The sequence below is a fragment of the Serinus canaria genome, chromosome 15, assembly GCF_022539315.1.
Source record: "Serinus canaria isolate serCan28SL12 chromosome 15, serCan2020, whole genome shotgun sequence".
Classification (NCBI taxonomy): Eukaryota; Metazoa; Chordata; class Aves; order Passeriformes; family Fringillidae; genus Serinus; species Serinus canaria.
Window position 1 is genome coordinate 3655607 of NC_066329.1, and position 18900 is coordinate 3674506.

At 51.7% G+C, this 18900-nt stretch overlaps 1 protein-coding gene across 2 annotated transcripts in view; it reads left to right on the top strand.

Moving 5' to 3' along the window:
- The first annotated feature begins 484 nt into the window (after positions 1-484).
- Positions 485-18900, top strand: part of MSI1 (musashi RNA binding protein 1) — a 30268-nt gene continuing 11852 nt past the window's right edge. Inside the window, exons 1-7 of one of the 2 annotated variants that reach the window (XM_050980507.1) lie at positions 485-697; positions 958-998; positions 1124-1205; positions 1319-1403; positions 6120-6161; positions 7827-7919; positions 18019-18067. In XM_050980507.1, the coding sequence (XP_050836464.1) occupies positions 639-697; positions 958-998; positions 1124-1205; positions 1319-1403; positions 6120-6161; positions 7827-7919; positions 18019-18067 (451 nt within the window). In that variant the 5' untranslated portion in view covers positions 485-638. The remainder of the gene's footprint in view (positions 698-957; positions 999-1123; positions 1206-1318; positions 1404-6119; positions 6162-7826; positions 7920-18018; positions 18068-18900) is intronic. The other variant, XM_050980508.1, reaches the window with a different exon arrangement.

Here is an 18900-nt window from a genome sequence, read left to right on the forward strand (position 1 = left end):
CGCACAGCCGTGCGGGGCAGCAAGCGGCGAGGCCGGGAAGCCCCTGACCTCTGCAGGGTCCCCGTGGGCTGCCAGGGAACACGGAGGCACCAGGGCTCCGAGAAGGCGCCTCGACTCCCCGCTGGCCGGTTGGGATCCCGGGGTGAGCAGGGCAATCCCGACCTGGAAGCGCCCTCGGCGGCGGCGAAACACCGGGAGGAACAGGGCCGGGGTCTCCGGGGTCCGCCGCAACGAGCCCGAGCGCACCGGGCCGGGCCTGGCTCCATCGCCCTTTGTCCACCGCCCCGGGGCAGGTGCGGGCAGCGCGGCCAGGGACAAAGAGGCTACGAGCTCCGGGGCTGCTCCTGCCGCCGCCGAGCCCGGAGTCGGGCGCTCTCCCCCAGCGCGGTGCGGGCACGGCTCCCGGCACTCGGCCCCGGTGCCGCCGGCGGGTTTTATGCGCAGGGCGGCCGGCGGGCCGGCGGGGGTGGGAGGAGCCGGGCAGGTTGTGCCCGCCGGGCCCTCCTCCCTCGCTCCCTCCCCGCCCGGCGGAGAGGGGTCGGGGGAGGGGGCAGCATGGCCTGTCCGTCCGGCCCCTTTTCCAGCGCTCATCTGCCCCGGGAGTGCGGCGCCGCTCCTCGCAGGGAGAAGAGGTCCGAATGGAGACAGACGGCAGCCAGCCCGGCCTCGCCTCCCCGGACTCCCCGCACGACCCCTGGTACCTCCGCAGCGGCCGCCACCGGCCACCCCCACCACCCCCCCCGGTCCGGCCACGGCCGCCCCCTCCCCCGGCCCCGGCCGCCCGGCCCGGGCAGGCGCGGCGGCGGCGGAGGCAGCAGCGGCGGCGGTGCCGCTGCCAACATGGCCGATCCGCGCCCTCCCCTCCCCGCGCGGCCCCGCCGCCGCTGCCGCCACCCCCGCGGGGTGCCGCGGCCCCCCGGCGCGGCCCCGCTCACGGCTCTCCCCTTCCTCCCGCAGCAAAATGTTCATCGGGGGATTGAGCTGGCAGACCACGCAAGGTGAGCGTCGCGGGGCCCCGCACCTGCCGCCGCGGCCGGGGGTGGCGGAGCTGGGGCTGAGCCCGGGGGGGGTGCGGCGAGGCCGGGACGGGACGGGACACCCACGGTGGGTGCTGTACTTGCAGAGGGCTTGCGGGAGTACTTCAGCCAGTTCGGCGAGGTGAAGGAGTGCCTGGTGATGCGGGACCCACTGACAAAGAGATCCAGGTGAGAGGCCGGGCCCGCGCCTCCCTTCGCCCCCGCCGCGGCCCGACCGCCACTTTAACCAACTTTCTCTCTTCTCTCCGCATCCCCTCTTCTACCCGGGCTGCGGGGCTCAGGGGCTTCGGGTTCGTCACGTTCATGGACCAGGCTGGCGTCGACAAGGTCCTGGCCCAATCCAGACATGAACTGGACTCCAAGACGGTGAGATGACTTCTCTCATCTCAGGGGTGCATTTACCGGCGGAACGGCTGTGCTCGGAGCAGCCGTCGATTGTAGTGTTTGATTTCCAGTTAGAGGTTGTAAACTATTGATTCCTGATACGGATCGATCGTTCCCTTCTCTGTCTCACTTGCCGGCGGGTAGCCTAGCTGCCGCCCAAACACAGGGCTCACTGTGTGCCGATTCCTGGTGTGGGTCTGTGGATCCTGGTGATGGTTTTCTTCTCGCGTGTTGGTTGTAAGGCCCATCCCAAGGCCTATCCCGGCAGTGACTGTAGCCCTCTCAAAACTGGGACACCTGAACACGTTTGGGATGAGGATTTGCCCCGGGAAATAAGACGTGTCTGCGTTCCGCGAGAGGGAAGCTGCACTGATCCCTCCTCAGGGGTGCTGTTCTCCAGTACTCAGGCCCTGCTTCCCTGGCCGTGGTGGCCTGTGCATCCCCCCTTCCTGACAGAGAGTCCTCATTCTGTGCACCCAGAGACTCTTGTGGTTTCCCCAGGTGAAGTTTTTGAAATGGTCATGGAGGTTCAGGACTTTATTGTCTTCAACTGTGGCCAGTGTCTGCCTGTGTGGGCTACCACCAGCTTCTTGGAGTGACTGCGGCTACAGCCCTCACTTTGCAAGTTTGGGTGATGAGGACCCCCAAGTGGGCCAGCTGAAAGATTTGGTGGCTCACTGGACTAGTGGCATAAGGTGGCAGGTACTGCCTTGTGAATCTGTGGTGCTCAGGAGATGTGCCGACTGTTTTGAGGGGTGGGGGTGAGATGTCTGAGTGGGAGGTCCCTTCTCTTTAGTTTCAGTGACTTGCCTTCCCCTGAATTCCTTTTCCTTATTGCTGCCCTGGGGTGAAGGTGAGGGTAGGGACGGGGGAGTGGCGGGGGGGCTGCAAGGTGATGGCATGGTGAGGGGGCATATTCTGGCTCTAGGCAAGGGCTGCTGAGGAGTCCAACTGTAGAGTTTTATTTCTTGCAGTGCGTGGCCCAGGCATCCTAGTCTTTATCTTGGCAGAAGGAGAGGGCGGGAGAGCGAGACCCTCTTTCTTAGGGTTTACAGCATGAGTTGCAGCAAGATTTATGTCTGTTCCTGTTTAACTGCCTGGATCGCTCCCTTTGATGTGCACAGGTCCTTCCTCCCCACGGGAGCTCCTGGTTAAACCCACCCCAGCCTTCCTGGCTGTGAGGCTTGGTCCCCAGGACTCCTGGCCCTCCTCCTTCCAGGAGTGATGTGAAGATGTGAAGTGAATTTTGCTGGGGGGGGGGGGTTACAGTAATGTCTTTTGAGGAGGGCCCAGGGTTTTCTTTTTCCCCCTTTTTTTTTTTTTTTTTTTTTCCACTAGCCTGTGTAAACACAGTGTCTGATCAGCTAGTCCTGTCATGAGTCTGTGGGCTGGCATAGACCCCTCTTGAAAAGGCAAATGATGGATGTTGGTTGTAGCACTAATCCTGGAAGTGTTTCAGGGCTGGGTGTGAGCTGAAATCCACACTGTCCATTCTCCTCCCCAAGCCGCTGCCGCCGGCTGTGCGAAGGCGCTGCGAGCCCAGGGTGCAGCCCACGCGGGCAGGGAGGGACGGTGGGCGCTGCAGGAGAACAGAAGGGCCTCGTGGCGCGGGGACCGGCCCGCCATTGAAATTCCCTGCTGCATCTGCTCCCACCGGCACTGCACAGAGAATGGGGACAGTTTTGCCAGGCCTTCTTTGTTAGGAACTTTGGTTCTCTTCCCCCTTCGTTCCTGTTTTTTGTTTGGTGCAGTTTTTAGCTGGGTCAGATGTTTTGGGGTGTTTTGCCTCGTGAGAGGCTGATCTTATGGGAGCACATGGGGCCTCCATATGCCTTTTCCCTGCTGAGGTGAAAGGCTTTGCTGTGAGTCATGGGTTAAATGACACAAACTCATCTAAATCTTAATTTAGAGTTTTATGAAACTTAGCAGGAAAAGGCCTGGTGTCCTGTAAGGACAGCCTTCTCATGGGGCTTGGTGTCTCCTGGCAAACAGTATTTGATAGACAGTGTCTGCTCAACTTGTTGCTTCATTGTCTTTTGATTCTTCCTACCCTAATGAAGGCGGTTGGCCCAATTCTTCGAGGCAGCCTTGTTCTTTTCAGACTCCTCTTTGTTTGTAAGCTAGATAGCAGACTACAGGTTTATTTTTGAAAATACTTGATATGAGAATTGGCTTTACAGTCTCAAGGTAAAAGATTTGCGTGACTATGTAAAGCTGCAGCTGGCCGCTGCCTTGAGCTGCTTCTTTCCGCGCTCTGGGAAGAGCACTTGGCAGTGCTGGGTCATCCCGTCGTTTCTTTGTTGCCGTTGTTGAGTTTTTGCTGGGTTTGTCTTTTGTGGTGGAGGGAGTGATCTGCAGCTCCCCTGCAGTGCAGACCAGCAGGGCAGAGGTAGTGACAGAGGTACAATGAGAGAACAAACCCGGACCTGACGTCTGGCAGGTCCTTCCCAGCCTTCCCTGTGCTTTGGGACACTGATACTAGCTAGGCTAACACAGCAGTTACGAGATCTGAGCTATGAAATGGGGCTGTAGGTGGCCTGAAGAGCATTACTAAGGACCTGGCTGGCCTGTTGGTACACTTGCAACTTTAGTGGGATTCCTTATTACCAAAGTCTTGTGGGGTGAACTGGAAGCAGTTTGAGCTCAGGTGACTTCCATTCACTGCAGCCTGATCTGGGGTTTTGTTTTTTGGATACAATCTGAGCAGTTCTGAATGCTCTTAGCAGATTTCTATCTGGGTTTGTAAAAAGGATCCATTACGTCAGTGGGTGACACTGAAACACAACTCCTCCAGGGCTATTTGTTTTAACACCAGAAATGAGGGAATAAGGTACCAGTGCCTTTGCTTTAATTAGGAAAGACTCCAGCAGCCAAGTAGCAGTCCAGTTTGGGTAACTTGAGTCCGGCACCGAACTCGCTCCCCTCTGCGTGTTCCCAGGGCTGTGCCTGCAATCAGTCACTCCAGCCTCCCTCTACCTGCAACAATAGCTGGTTGTGCAGAAGAATTTGTGAAATGACTGCCTGCTCTCTCCAGCCAGGAGGACACGTTATCTCTGCCCAGTTGATCACACTCAGGGTAATGAGAAAATGAGGCTGAGCTTAGCATTGCTGAGTATGAAAGCATCTTATTGGCAGGAGCTGAATGACACTGGCTGAGAAGTAAAAGACAGTAGATTATTGTTTTTGCTTATTATCTGCCATCAACCTCCTGGTCTCCTGCCGTCCCCTGTCCTCAGAATTCGCTGTGGGTGTCTGTACTAGCCAGGAAGCAGTGGGGAGGGGGGGGTGTGCCTGAGGAGAGGAGGGCCTGGATGGTTCCGATGCCCCAGGGAGGCACTGGAGGGTATGCTAATCTGCTGGTGCTTGGAGCTTGGGGAATGAGGTTTATTTTTGAATTTATTTGTACTCTTCAGTTTTGCCTGTGTTTACCTACGTGCTGAGTTTATTTATGTTGTAAGCTGTGAGTCAGGATGGAGGTGGGGAAGGCAGTGAGAGGAGCTGGTGGAAGGGCACAGGGGGGCCAAGCTCCAGGGCTGTGAGACAAGTAAAAGGATGCGGGACGGGAGGGCAGCCAGGCTGGAAAGCTGAACAAAGCAGTGAGAGGAGCTGGAGAAACACAGCTTCCTTTTGGGCTGTTGGAGCTGCTGGGCTGATGGGGCAATGCTCCAGGCTGCCCTTCCAGCTGCAGCCTGTCCAAGCGTGGGGATGAGCCAAACCTGCCTTTACCACAGGTCTTTGTAAGCTGATTTGTAGGTCTGGATCATCCCTGATGTGATGTAACTTTACAGGAGTTACTGTAAAAATAGGCTATAAAGAAAGAAGTGGTGACTGAGGAGGAGAGAAGGCTTTGTGGGTGTTTGGCTTGCAGCTGCATTAGTGTTGTCCCCGCTTTTGTGGTGGTGCTGGTGGTGGTGCGAGGCCGATGTGGGCACGCGCTCATCCATGCTGAGCCCGGCAGAACACGCGGCACCTGGATGGCGGCGCGGGGCCGGCTGCTCCGGGCAGCAGCAGGTTTATAGGGAAGCTGAACAGGCACAATGGAGGCTCAGCCCGCGGAGGGAGGGAGGGGAGGGAGGCATCACGGCTTTGTGTGCAGCGCGGCCTGGGGAGAGGGGCAGAACGATCCCTGTGGCCGCAGCCTCTGCAGCCGCCTGGCCTGGGCTCCTCGGGTTAATTTGTGCCATCCTGTCTGCTCTTTTATTGCTTCTTTTTGTCTGGTCTTCGGTCTGTGTTTGAAGGGATGAAATGTTTGGGGGTTTGTGCACTGCTTCTTTTCTGTCCTTTTACTACCCAGATGAACTCTTGTAGTTGTAGGAAGAGTGAAGGGTGAGAGCAAAAAAGGCAAAAGAAATCACTTTTAGTTTGAGGCTGGTGATGCAAGGCACCCAGGGGCTGGCCAAGCGGGAGGGTGCAGCCCAGCCTGTTAATCCCAGCATGTGATGGGCTCTCAGTGCATCTGCCCAGTGCTCAGCTGGAAATGGACCACGGCATGCTGGGACTTGTAGTCTCCCTGGGTTACACCTTACCAAGAAGGAAAGATGTCTGCAGCCAGCTTCATTTTATGAACCTTAAGTAGATTTTTTGGGTTTTTACCAAGGTGCCACATGAGCAGAGACAGCTGTACACATGGAGGAAACCGTGTGTCTGTAAATAGGCAGGAAAAGTGTGTTCACCTGTTCTTCCCTACATCTCTTTCAGATTGACCCGAAGGTAGCGTTCCCTCGCCGAGCACAGCCCAAGGTAAGCACTGTGGGCAGCCCTTGTGCCACAAGGGGCAAAATTTGTGGTGGTGAACCTTTTCCTTCTGTGCAAGGTGGCAATGCATGTAACGGAGTTGCTCACTGGGGTTTGCTCAGGACTCACCTGGAGTGCAGTGCTGGGAGTTTGCATGGCACTGAAGGAACCAGGAGGCCCCTTGGTTGTACTTCAGGAAGCACTAGACAGAGATGGTGGATTAAATGCCGCCCAGGATGACCTTAGTCCTTCTGAGGTTGCAGACAATGGTTAGAAGTTCCAGGTCCTTGGAGCTATGGAACAGCTCCATGCTGTGATGTGACTCAGGTGGAAGAGTGTTGTGTGTGTGCACCTGTGTGTGATGAATAGGTGTATGGCAGGGAAGGGGAGAAGGATTTCACTTTGAGAAATGCCCATGTGTGCTTCAGCACTGGAAAAGGCAAAAGGAGTTTGGTGTTGGATTTTACCTACAAGAGGCTCTGGCATTAAAATGCACAGTGGCAGGAACTTTTTCCAGGTGTGCAGCTAGAAACTTTTAGCTGAGGAGCCAGCAGCATGCTGGAGATTGCCTTTAGACTTTGGGTCTTTCTTTAACTTGGCTCTTGGATGCGAGTTTTAAAGTTTAGAGTTTGTATTCCAAGTGCTGTTAGGGGTGAAAGAGCTGGGGAGAAGCTGTGTTGAGAAGCAGAGAGGAAAGAGGAGACTGGTGCTGGGAGGGAAGTAAGGGGTTCAGGCACTGAGAACAATTGGTGAGCAGGTATCCCAAGTAACTGGAGCCAGGAAGCACATGGTAGGAATTGGGTTAATTCCATTAAGCAGTTTGGTGACAGAAGGTGCTTTAGTGTTAGAACGGGCTGCTCTCCAAGCCAGGGAATTGCTGCGGATTAGCCCTATGCTCCTTGGGGTAATTAGGACCATGTGTTCCTCTGAGAGCAGGGGTGTAGCCAAGCAGCTAAGGGGAGGATGCAGCTGGAGAGCTGGTTCAAAGGATGTCGGTGTGCCTCAGCCTGGCAGCCATGGCCCCTCTCAGGGTAGTTAGTTTTCTTCCTTGTCCCAGCTGTATCAGTGACAAGTGGCAGAGGGATCTTGTCTTTACTTTCTTGCAGAGGCAAAAGCAATTTACCTGGGTGTTGACTGGGCTCCGTTTAAGTGCCTGGAGAACGGTAGTGAAATGAAGCTTACTCCATTTCAGACTGGAAGGCTGTGCAATTTGTGGGGTGGTAGGGCAAAGCCTGAGGAACCTGCCTGTGATGGCAGGCTTTCTGCCACCCTGGGAGCAGAGCAGGTACCTCTGGGGTTGCCTGGAAGAGGCTAGCTGTGCAAAGTGGCAGGGCTGGGGAAGGGACAGCTGTGCCCCACACATTTGGGGTGGTGTCACAGTGCCAAGGGAGTGGTGGCAGGTTGGTGAGGGAAGAGGCTGGTAATTGTCTGACAGGAGGTGGTGGCCGGGTGCTGGCACGTGTGGTGGGCTCTGTGAAGACAAGAGCATGAATCTGGTGTGGGACAGATCTGTCAGCTGTGTTTCTCCAGAGGGCTTCAAGAAGTTGGAAGCTGAGCTGCAGTGAAGGGAAAAGCTCTTCCCAGCAGCAGAGGGGAGTTAGTTGCCTTTTGAGTCTTGTTCTCTGCTCACTCTGGGTTTATTTGGTGAATTCCTGTCCTTCCCTTTTCCAGATGGTGACCCGAACGAAGAAGATATTTGTGGGTGGTCTGTCTGTGAACACTACTGTGGAGGATGTGAAACAATATTTCGAGCAGTTTGGGAAGGTAAGTCTCTGGAGTGATGTTGGATCAAAGCTGTTGCTTCTGGGGCAAAAGGAGTTTTCTGAACTTTTCTGGGGGTGGGATTAGAAGCTTGAGCCTTTTGCAAGGGTTAAGTAGATTAAAGGTCAGTTACAGATGCTGGCTGGCTGTAATGTCCTTGTAGGGGCTACAGCCAGTGACTCCTGCCCTGTTGTGATTTGAAACAGAGTTTATCCTTGTTCCCAGAGTTGCTAGGACCTCAGCTATGGGAAATTTTTCCCTATCCAGAAGCCTCTTGTGGCTCACAGATTTGCAGTTTGTTCAAATGCTGGAGGAAGGTTTGTAGACACTCCTAACAGTGGCTGCTTTATCAAGCCTCTGATTTTGGCCTGTTTCTAACTCAGAACCTTGTGATTTATTTTTCAATAATCCTTTATTAAAAATAAGTCTTTTGGTCCTGAAACTTCTGCTGAGTCTTGGGCAAGTGGTGGTGTAAGTTTTGTATAGTTGAAGAAAGTTTGGCACTAAGGCTGTCCCTTGTGTTGGTCTGGCTCTTCTGTGGCTGGTGGTGGCTCGGGAAAGGGTTGGCTGCTGTGGCTGGAAGTCGCTCGTGCTATGGTCCATGACAGCCAGGTGTGTGAATTGTGAGACTGGACTGAATCTGAGGATTGAAGGGAGCTCAGTGGTGACCTTTCAGCTGAGGAGGTTGTCACCATCTCTAGGAGTGATATCAGCAGGATTACATTGAAGGATCCCAAGATTTTTAATGGGATTAGGAACTGAAGGGAATCATCATACCCAAGTGCCGGGTGTGGTCACCTCTATGGGCAGGACATTGTGACTGTTTCACTGTTCAGTGGAGTTGTGCATAGGTTTGCTCTTTGGGGCAGGAAGTGTTGGATTCTGCAGCTCTTGGAATCTTCCTGCCCAGTTAGGAGGGAAGAACATGGTTTGGTCGGTGGTCACCCAGCCAGAACGTTGCTGATGGAATCATGGTCTTGGAGGGAAGTACCATGGAAGCCGCAGTGTGGGGATGAAGGCTTGGTATTAATTTTCTTTTGAAATTTCCTGCAAAAGGGTGATGTCATGTTAAGGCACACTAATTAGTGAAAGGAAAGGGAGTTTTGTAACCAGATTTGCAATATTGCTGAAAATTTTGGGCAGAAAGTTTGAGACAAGTTTCAGAAGCTGAACGAAAACCAAATTTGCATGTCCTGGTGTGCAAAGTGGGACTCTGTTCACTTCTAAGAGAAAGTGATCAGATATCCTCATGTTTGCCACTTGGTAGCTCTGTGTGGTTTCATTTTCTATAAGAAATAGGCAAACTCTGTTGTGTCTCCAAGAGCTTTTGCATGGTATCCTCAAGGGTGCCACCACTAAAGGTGATGGTGTTCATGTGTCTGTGCAGTCTGAAGGCTGTTTGATTTGCAAGTTGTCCTGTGCTGCTGATGGATGTGTTTGATAGGAAAACAAATTGTCTTTGGCATAATCCCCTTTTAACCTTGACTGTATCCCTGCTAATTCAAAGAAGCCTGTCACAGGGCACTCAGTTTACAGGCAGTTACAGTTGCTCTAGTCTGAGCAGTCCTTTCCAGCTCTTTTGGGGTGCTGTTATGTTTCTTTTGTTAAATGGTTGTGTGCTGTGAGGTGTTCTGACATCAGGTAACTGGCAAGGAGTGGTTGTGTGAGACTGTTCTCTGGAGTGGGCAGGAGGGAGAGTCCTGCACAGCTATTTATTTCTGAAGAACCAGTGTCCTGGGACAACATCCAGAGCTTCAAGTCTGTGTGAGGCTGGAGCAGTTGTCCCCTTGGCTCTGGGGAGGTTCCATGGGGAGACGTTAGGGCTGGTCAGATTGACTTGCTATTTTCAGAGCAATTTTCTGACTCATCTGTTCACTTCAGCTGAGAGACTCTTCAGAGCTCTTGTGTAAAGCATCGTTCCTGGCCTGTAACCATCTTCCAGACTGAGCCTCAAATAATTCACCCATGGCCAGGAGAATTGTTTCCTGAGAGATTCTCTATAGTAGAGAGCTTGGTATGGCTGATGGGCAGGATCAATGGGAAAGTGCATTTCAGAGAAAAGCCTTGTGGCCTTCACCTCTGGAGTTCTGAACTCTGAATGTGCTGTTGTACAGGTTGTAGGGCTAAGCCTGTTGCCTTCAGTTTCAGCTGTGACTCATGGAAAACATGATTTTGATGCACAATCTCTTTTGGTGACTTTTTCTAATGTTCTGGGGCCTCCCAGATTCCAGAGGTATCCTTGAATCCTGTCTTTACGGGTGTCCCAGACACCATGAGTGGTCTTCATCTCTTTGATTTATGGCATCTTTAAGTGAGAGATGCTGAAGCTCCAGTCATGGTATCTTCATCTCAGAAAATGTTTTTTCATTAAGACTTTCCAAGTAATTTGTGTCCAGGACAGCTTCTGGAATTGTATCAGGACTGTGTGAAAGGAACTGTTGAGGATGCTCTTTGAAAACATTTCTTTAGAGAACTTACCCTATTAGAGCATTGTAACTATTCCCTTCTCTTTGAAGTGGCCCCACAGTTACCTAGGACATGGCAGGACAAAAAATTGCTCCTCTTTTCTCCTGCCTGTCCAGGAAAGGCACAGGAACACTTAGGATCTAGAGAGGAGCAAGCCAAGACCCCCAGGTCATCCTGTCTTGATTTCCTCAAGCTCAAGGTGCCAGGGTCCCAGGGGTGATTTTTTAGTCAATTGTTGAGAATGCAGTGGCAAGCTCAGTTTGGCTGTTGGCTTCAGGGGGAGATCATGCTCTGCTTCTCAGGACAGGGGAGTCCAGGCTGCTGGATGGCTTTTGCATGAAGGTTTGTATGTCACCCTGAGGCCACAAGCCTGAGTGTGTCTCAGATTTGCCACCACTTAAGGTCTTTAAATTAGGATAGATGCATTTGAAAAATACATTTTAGCCCAGACACAAAGCATGTACATGCTGAAGGAATTACAAGAGGAAGTGCTATGGCCTGCAGAACAGATGAGGTCAAATTAGATTATCATAATGTTCTCTCCAGTTCAAATCCATGAACTGCAGCTCACAAGCCGACCAAGGTGGTTGGTGTCAGTGCATCTCAGGTCAGAAGCAGCACACCTCCTACATCCATTAGCAGGAAAAAAAATGGAAGTTTAGTTGGGCTGAAAAGGAAATGGTTTTCTATTTCATTAGACAAAAGTCCCAGATGTGATTTTTCCATTTTGGCATTTCTTCTTATTCTCTTATTTTTGTTTTGTTTTGTTTTCTTTCCTTGCTGTGTCCAAAACCTTCTCTCACCTTTGTAAAATGGAACTGGCAAAAAAAAAAGTGAAAATGTGTGAAAAGGAAATCTGTGAGTATTACTTAGTGATAAAGCAAGAGAGGGAGAGGCTGGCACCCCAGTTCTTCATATCAAAATACTTGGTTTTAACAGGCACAAAAGGTGAAGCTTCAAAGAGGATCCCAAATACAGTGTGTTTCTGCTTCAAAGAGGAATCACTTTGGGGTTTTTTCCCTTCCAAAACTCTGACTAAAATATATGGGCTGCTGTTTTCCTGAGAAAGAAAATACAATGGTGTTAAGTTTTTTTTTTTTTAATATGGAGAAGAGACTGAAAAGTGATCTCAAGCTGGCTGTGGTTTGTCAGCTGCAGCTGTGAGGGCTTTGAGCATAGCAGGATCTCTAGGAAACACCTCTCTGGTTCCAAAACTTGAATCTCTCTGAGATCCAAGCTCAGGCCATGCACATGCTTTCTAAAGAGATTATTATTTCACCTGTAGGACAGAAGTCCTGGTAAGACTTTCATTCACAGTCTGTGTAGCCAAGTACTTTGGCTTAAGTTGGATGGTGTTGAAGATCTTTAGACAGCAAAAGGAATTATTTCAACAGCTTCTCTAGATTCAGGCTACCACCCTCACTGAAACCTTCAACAGAAAGAGAGGAGGAAGGTGTCTTGCAGCTACCACCTCAGGCACAGCTAGTCTTCTGTCTAGTTCAACATGTATGAGAATGCCAGAGGAGCTCAAGTTGCAGCTTCCTCCTTTGCTACCTCGACCTGTGGGAACATGTTGTTCTGTATTATTTTTGGGGAGGAAAAGGAGTTGTCCATCAGAGTAATTTCTTTGGACTGTTTGGTCTCTGATCTTGTAAGCAAGGTTATTTGTTTAAATCAAAACTGAAAAAACTCAGATCATCTTTCTAATGCAAGAGTTGGTCTGATAAAGTTTTGTGGTAGAGAAAGTCATAAAAATTGCAAGATAGGAGGAGGCTTAGAACAAATAAAGTCATTTTATCATGGAGCATATCTAAACTGGGAAATCTCTGCCGCAGGATGTTATTGCTAAAATTTACTTAGGCTCCAAAAGGATTGGGCAAATTCATGGAAGGTCTTTAACATACACAGACACAGAAAATCTCCAAATCTCAAATAGCTTGGATGGGGATGTGGTGTTCTGGGCTCTGTGGTAATATCCTTGCCTTACTCTTATGTACTTCCAAAGTTGTCTGTTGGTTGGTATCTTGGGAGGTTTTGGGCAAGGCAGAGCTCTGCTCTAACTTGATGCAGCTGGTCTTTTGTTTGTCATCAGAAGAGAAGCTGATCTGAACAGAAACTGGAAGTGCAGAGGTCCTGGGAGAAATGGGGGCCTGCACCCAAATCAGGTTTTGGAACTCATGGTTTTGTTGTGTGCTTTTACATTTGGTGAAGCAGCAGTGCAGGAAATACATTCACAGTGACGTCTTTGCATGACTCACTAATCAGTTGCAGCACCAAGGGTGCTTAAAACCAGTCTGCATCTCTCACTGGGCCTGAGGTAATTGTGTGTGGATGAGTCGGTCATGAAAGCTCAGCCTCTCTGTGAGGCAGCTCTTGCCCAGAGAGAGAGAGATCTCCTCTCTAAAAATACCCTGGAAGCAAACAAGAAAAAAGATCTGGTGTCTGAGGATTCTGACCTTTAGGCTGCCATCTAATACTCCATCCAAATTCTGGACCTGAGAGGTCCTGAGGTCTCACTGGGGTGATGGCTGTTACTGTTGCCATGAGGGAAAATCACAGTATCTGAGGTGCTGGATCAGATGAGGGTCTGTAGGTCTGTCACAAATGCCTATTCGTGTACTCCTGACAGAAGAATTGGGTGGTTGACTTAGGTGTATGAAATGAGTTTTCCCTGCTGACTAATGGGAAAACCTTCAGATACTGATGGCAAATGTCTTTAAGGAAGACTTGTTTCTGTGCTTATAGTGGCCATGATTTTCCTCACTTTGGATTGGGAGAATGTTAATTAATTAATCCTTAATCTGCTGCTCTCTGGAAATTTCAGGGATCAAAGCTACTTGTCAACCTGCTGTGGATTTCCAAACTGGATTTTGGATTTTCTTCCACAGATCAGAGGGCAATTTATGTAAATTCTCACACATAACATGGTTGCCATGAACAGATGGGGAGGGGAGGAGAAGGGGAATCTGATCACCTCTCTTGTGGCAGTAGGCAGTTTGGCCTGTGGTAACAATGCCTCTGGAACAAAGGGTTCTCTGTGCTCTGCATCTGGTAGGCACACAGCCAAAACCACTCTAGCAGTAATGGTCATTCAGGTCCTCTGGGGTTCACCTGATATTTGCCAGGTGCCTGTGTGAGTGCGGGCAAGGACACCTGGACAGGCTGTTCTGCTCTCCTGTGGCATGGAGCAGGCTCTGTCCCCTTGGCCAAGTCTCATTCCCAGAGTTCTGCCAGTGGGTCTGCAGAGTGGGGTAAGAAGGGTCTGAATGGCACAGCACACTTGCTCCCTGGAGCCAGCCTCTCTGTCCATGCATCCTCCTTCCTGGAATTGGCCTGTCCTGTGTGTGCAGCTGGGAGAACCTCACAGGGCTGTTCATGCTGTCTGTTTCTTGACAGGATGGCCGAGTGCTTTCTAGATAGTTTGGTTTCTGTTTTCCATATGGAAGCTGTCTCAACAGTTACTATTTTTCTGCCTAACTTTACTACAAATGTGTTGCTGTGATTCCTTCTAGGACCAGCTCAGACATTTTTATTTCCACATCAGGTGGAAGATGTCCATTTCCACAAACCCTCTGCTTGAATATTAACAACTTACAAAATCTACCTTTGAGAAAGTGCATCCAACATTTCCTATCAAACTGGTATTGGAAATTACTATTTTATTAAATCTGCATGAGGATGTCATTGGCTTCCCCATAGCAGATAACTAAGAAACACAAAAATTGAAAGATATTAGAGTGAAATTAGACCTCTGAAAACCCCCAGGTATTTTGGCCAAGGCTGGATGGATCATTTGTGATTATGGCACCATTAAATGAGAGGTGCTGAAGCTTCAGTCATGGTATCCTCAACTGAGAAAATGTTCTTTTCAGGCAGAATTTCTCCTGTAATTTGGGTCTAGTACTACTTCTGGAAATGCATTGGGACTGTGTGAAAAGGAACTGTTTAGGATGCCCTTTTAAATTATTTCTTTAGGGGACTTACCCTCTGAGGAAAGGGCTTTCTCTGAGTGAACTCTGTTCACTCTTCTTCCAAGTGTCCTCTCAGTTTATTAGCACCTGGCAGGACAAAAAATTTTTCCTCTTTTCTCCTGCCTGTCCAGATAAGGCACAGGAACACTTAGGATCTAGAGAGGAGAGAGCTGAGAGCACCAGGTCATCCTGTCTTGATTTCCTCAAGCTCAAGGTGCCAGGGTCCCAGGGGTGATTTTTAGTCAATTGTTGAGAATGCAGTGGCAAGCTCAGTTTGGCTGTTGGCTTCAGGGGGAGATCATGCTCTGCTTCTCAGGACAGGGGAGTCCAGGCTGCTGGATGGCTTTTGCATGAAGGTTTGTATGTCACCCTGAGGCCCCAAGCCTGAGTGTGTCTCAGTTTTGTCTGTCACTTAAATCTCAGTCTTAGACTTGCCACCACTTAAGGTCTTTAAATTAGGATAGATGCATTCGAAAAATACGTTTTAGCCCAGACAGAAAGCATGCAAAAAAATCACTCCTCTTTTTTCCCCTTCTTATTTAGGGAAGGCATAAGAACATCTAGGACCTAGAAAGCAGGGAGCACCAAATCATCCTGTCTTGATTCCTCTAGCTCAAGGCACCAGGTTCCTGGGGGTGATCATTTACAAGAGCATGTTGTGACATGGCAAGGGGGAATGGCTTCAAACCGAAAGAGAGAGAGAGAGTAGGTTTAGATTGGCTCTTAGGAAGAAGTTCCTCCCTGTGAGCCTGGCGAGGCCGTGGCACGGGCTGCCCAGAGAGCTGTGGCTGCCCCACCTAGGGGCAGGTTCAAGGCCAGGAGGGGCTTGCAGCAGCCTGGTGGAAGGTGTCCCTGCACAGAGCCGCGGGGTTGGAACAAGGTGATGAATCCCTGAGGAATGCCGATTGGCCTGTGCTGGGGTGCCGGAGGCCCCCGTTGGGTGCCCTCCCGAAGCCCATCACAGGCCGCGGGCACGGAGCGCTGCGGGGCGGCTTTGTGAGCCGCTAATCCGGGCCCCAGCTGCCATGGCGGCCGCGTTGCCATCGCGACGGCCCCGCCGGCGGCCGCCTTTGTTGGGGCCCGGCGCGGCCCAGCCGGGAAAGGCCCAACGCGGGAGGGGAGAGCGGGGGTGGGGGGACTGCGGTGCTTCACCACCACAATAGCTGCCCACTTAGGGCGGGTGGTAGTTGTAGATCGGTGCAGGCAGAGCTTTGGTGGGTGCTGGATGTGGTCCCTCAGAGTGAGGGTCTGCCCAAGTTATCCACGGTGGGAGACAGATGTATCCCCAGGGTTAGGGGGGATCTGGGCCCTGCTTTACCTCACAGGTGTGTGCTGAGACCACCCAACTCAGCCCACAGGCTGCCTTGAAAGGAGACATAAAGATGGTCATGCATAGGTTTTAATGGCAATAAAATATATCAGTTACAGCCATACACAGAGTTGAAGCCCTGGAGTTGTGTGCATACACATGCACATATATATACACATATGTACTGTGTAAATTTAGTTTCTAGCAGGAAACAGCTTTCAAATAGAGTACATGTGTTACAATAAAATGTCTGTGAGGCAAGTACATTTTGGAGTGCTGGGTACACCTCAAAGCAGAGCCATGTGAAAGAGCACAGAAGGAGGAAGGCAGCAGCCCTCTTCACAGCATACAGCGTGATTTGGGATGAAGTGGTTGCACATCTTCTTTCTCTGAGTGCTTGAGCGCTATGGCAGTGCCCAGCCATTGCCTGAGATGTTGCTGTGCCAGGAGTTTGTGTGGAAGTGCAGTGGGCTCTGCCACTTGCAGTTGCTCTTGCTTCCCAGGCTCTGCAGAGAGGAGTGCTGGTCAGGCAGAGTAAGTCAGCAGTGGGCCTGTGCTCATTGACACTAGTTTGTTTTTTCCTCATGCCCATCTCTCATTGTGATGGGTTTGTGGTCTCCAGCTACCTGAGCTAGGAGTGGCGCTGCCTCAGAGTGCCTTTGACACAGCTTTCTCCCAGTGTTTACTGGAGACGACAACAGCTATTTCTCCAGCCTTTTTGTGAGCTGGATGGGGGAATGGATATAAATTTTAAAATGAGGAAAACCAGACAATAAAACCTGTTGAACTTTTTTTAAGCCACGTCTGGTTTGTCTCCAGCACATCACAGTTGCGCTGTGCCATCAAGGGAAATGCTGCAGATGTGGGAGCAAGTGGCAATGGGGAATGACAGTGTGAGGAGCTGCCCTCAACGCCCATTTCCCTAACTGTGTGTCCTGGGAAGCTGCTGAGGTGTTGCTTCAGGTCTGTGTCAAGGCTTATGTCCCCTGTGGCTCCAGGCTGGATGCTTGGCATGTTTCTCAGGTGTTTGTTTACTTGGCTGAAGGAGGCTGAGCCAGGATGGTTAGTGTGTGAGATGAGAGGAGCCAGGTTGTCTGTTGTCACCTAGAGTGGATGTGTTAGACAATGCCAAGGGCATCAAATATGATCCCTGTCTGCTTATGATGGTACTGGAATTATCAGTAAGGGCTCCTTCCATCCACCTGGCCCTGAGGTGGAGCTGGGTGTCCTGGGGGCCTGAGAGCAGGAGCCTCTCCCTTCCTGACTGGGGCTGTGGGGTCTCCATGAGCAAAGCCCGTGGCTGCCTGTGCCAGGCATGGACAGCACTCTGCCCTGTCCAGTGACCGTTCAGGAGGAGGCAGCAATGCAGATTCTTCCCAGGGTGAGGCAAGGGAGTAATCCTGTAGAGTTGGGGGGCGTGCAGGACTTGCTGCTCAGGGAGGGGCTGTCTCACAAGGAGAAGGAGGAGGGCCAGGGCAGCTGCTGGCCGGAGACTGCTGCCACCTCCCCTGAGCACTTGCACGTCCAGTTTCATAATCGGATTAAGGCAGTGGTATTAGAAGAGGGATGGGTCAGTGGGACAGGTTTACACTGGGGCTTACATGGAGGGGATTGAAGAGTATTTTTTTAACCCTGCTCGGGCTGACCTGAGGAGTGGATGTGGCTCCGCAAGGCAGCACCCGCAGGAAGATGGGGGGAAAAGTGGCACCAGGCAGGGATGTACCGGGGAGGAGAGCAGCCCCAGGCCGGCTGGGGGATGGGATCCGGCTGCCCCTCCCCCCCGGGAAGGCAGCCCTGCTCAGGCCTTGCAGTAAATTTGCTCTAATTACAGCCTCCAGCAGTGGGAAACCTCACTTAGAGGAAAGGCTCCTCATGGGATGGGGGTGGGGGCGCTTCCCAGCTTTCCCAGGCAGGCTCTGTTGTCTGAGGCCTCCGCTTCCCCCCACCGCTGGGAGGCCCCTTATTCCTCTCCCCTCTCCAGCTTTGCTTCTCTGCCCCCCTTTGATTCTCCTCTCCTTTGAGGCCGGGATTTGGGAACAATGCCCTCCCTGCTCCTTGGCCCCTGGCTGGAGCTGCAGGCAAACAATCGGGGTCGCTTGCTGCCAGGGGCTGGGCCGAAAGGGCTCAGCCCAGCAGCACCTGCCCCAGGCTGGTGGGGGGACCAGGACCATGCTGGTTGTGGCTTGAGGAAGTGCCTGGTGTGATAGCTTATGTGTACTGCATATGTGTGCACACCCTGTTTCCTTCTTGGGGACAGGATGTCTCATCTTGATCCCCTCAGGTTTGGGAAAGCCAGGGAAGCTCTGAACAATTGTGTTGCAGCAGTAATAATCTGACTGCAGCCATTCCTTTGCAGGTGGATGATGCGATGCTGATGTTTGACAAGACAACCAACCGACACCGAGGTGAGAGCTGTCTTCTGGCCCTAGGAGAGGTTACTGCAGAGGATTTGCCTCTTGCCTTGCCTAGGGAGGGGTCGGTATCACAGCAGCAGGGGATGCAGGTCGCAGCTGCTATCTTGCCTCCAGTCACCCCATTCTTTTGCATCTGCATCTTTTACCAGTGGCCCTCGCAGCACAGAGAGCTTTTGTCCAGTGCGTTTCCTGTGCTGTAAACTCGTCGAGTTGCAGATATGTGAGAGGAGACGGCCCCCTCCTCTGCATGCTCACCTCCGTGGCTCCAGCCTGCAGTGTGTGTCTTACCTTGTCCCGAGTAATCTGAGCTCTGGGAAAGCTGACACGAGAGCCTGAAGAGTGCCTGCTTCTTGCCCCTTCCTCGGCCTGGAGCCCACTTGTGCTCCCAGGTCACCTTTTCTTACCCGAGTCCTGCTGGTGGAGTCTGGTTACAGGATGGGAGCAAGGCTGTACTATTTGTGCTACATGGACCCAGCGCATCCATGGGCGTCCCTGCCTTCCTGGTCAGTCCTCAGACCAACTACCTGGTGGTGTGGCAGGGCTTGACACTTGCATCCAACTCAGAGATTTAACGGCAACAGCTTGACCTGCAAACTTAGCTTCAGCCTCTTCCCAGTCAGGGTCAGTAACAGCCCTATGCTGGCTGCTTTCCTGTGTGTTGTTTGAAGCACTTCCAAGCACTCCTGCCCCCAGAGCAACGAGGGAACTCTCCATTCTTCTCTTGCTACTCTCTGTGCCCTTCAGATTTTTACTTTTTTCTAAAGCCATTAAATCTACTCTTACTGCCAGGCCTCAGCAGTCCTAGGATGTTGTTCCAGCTTCAT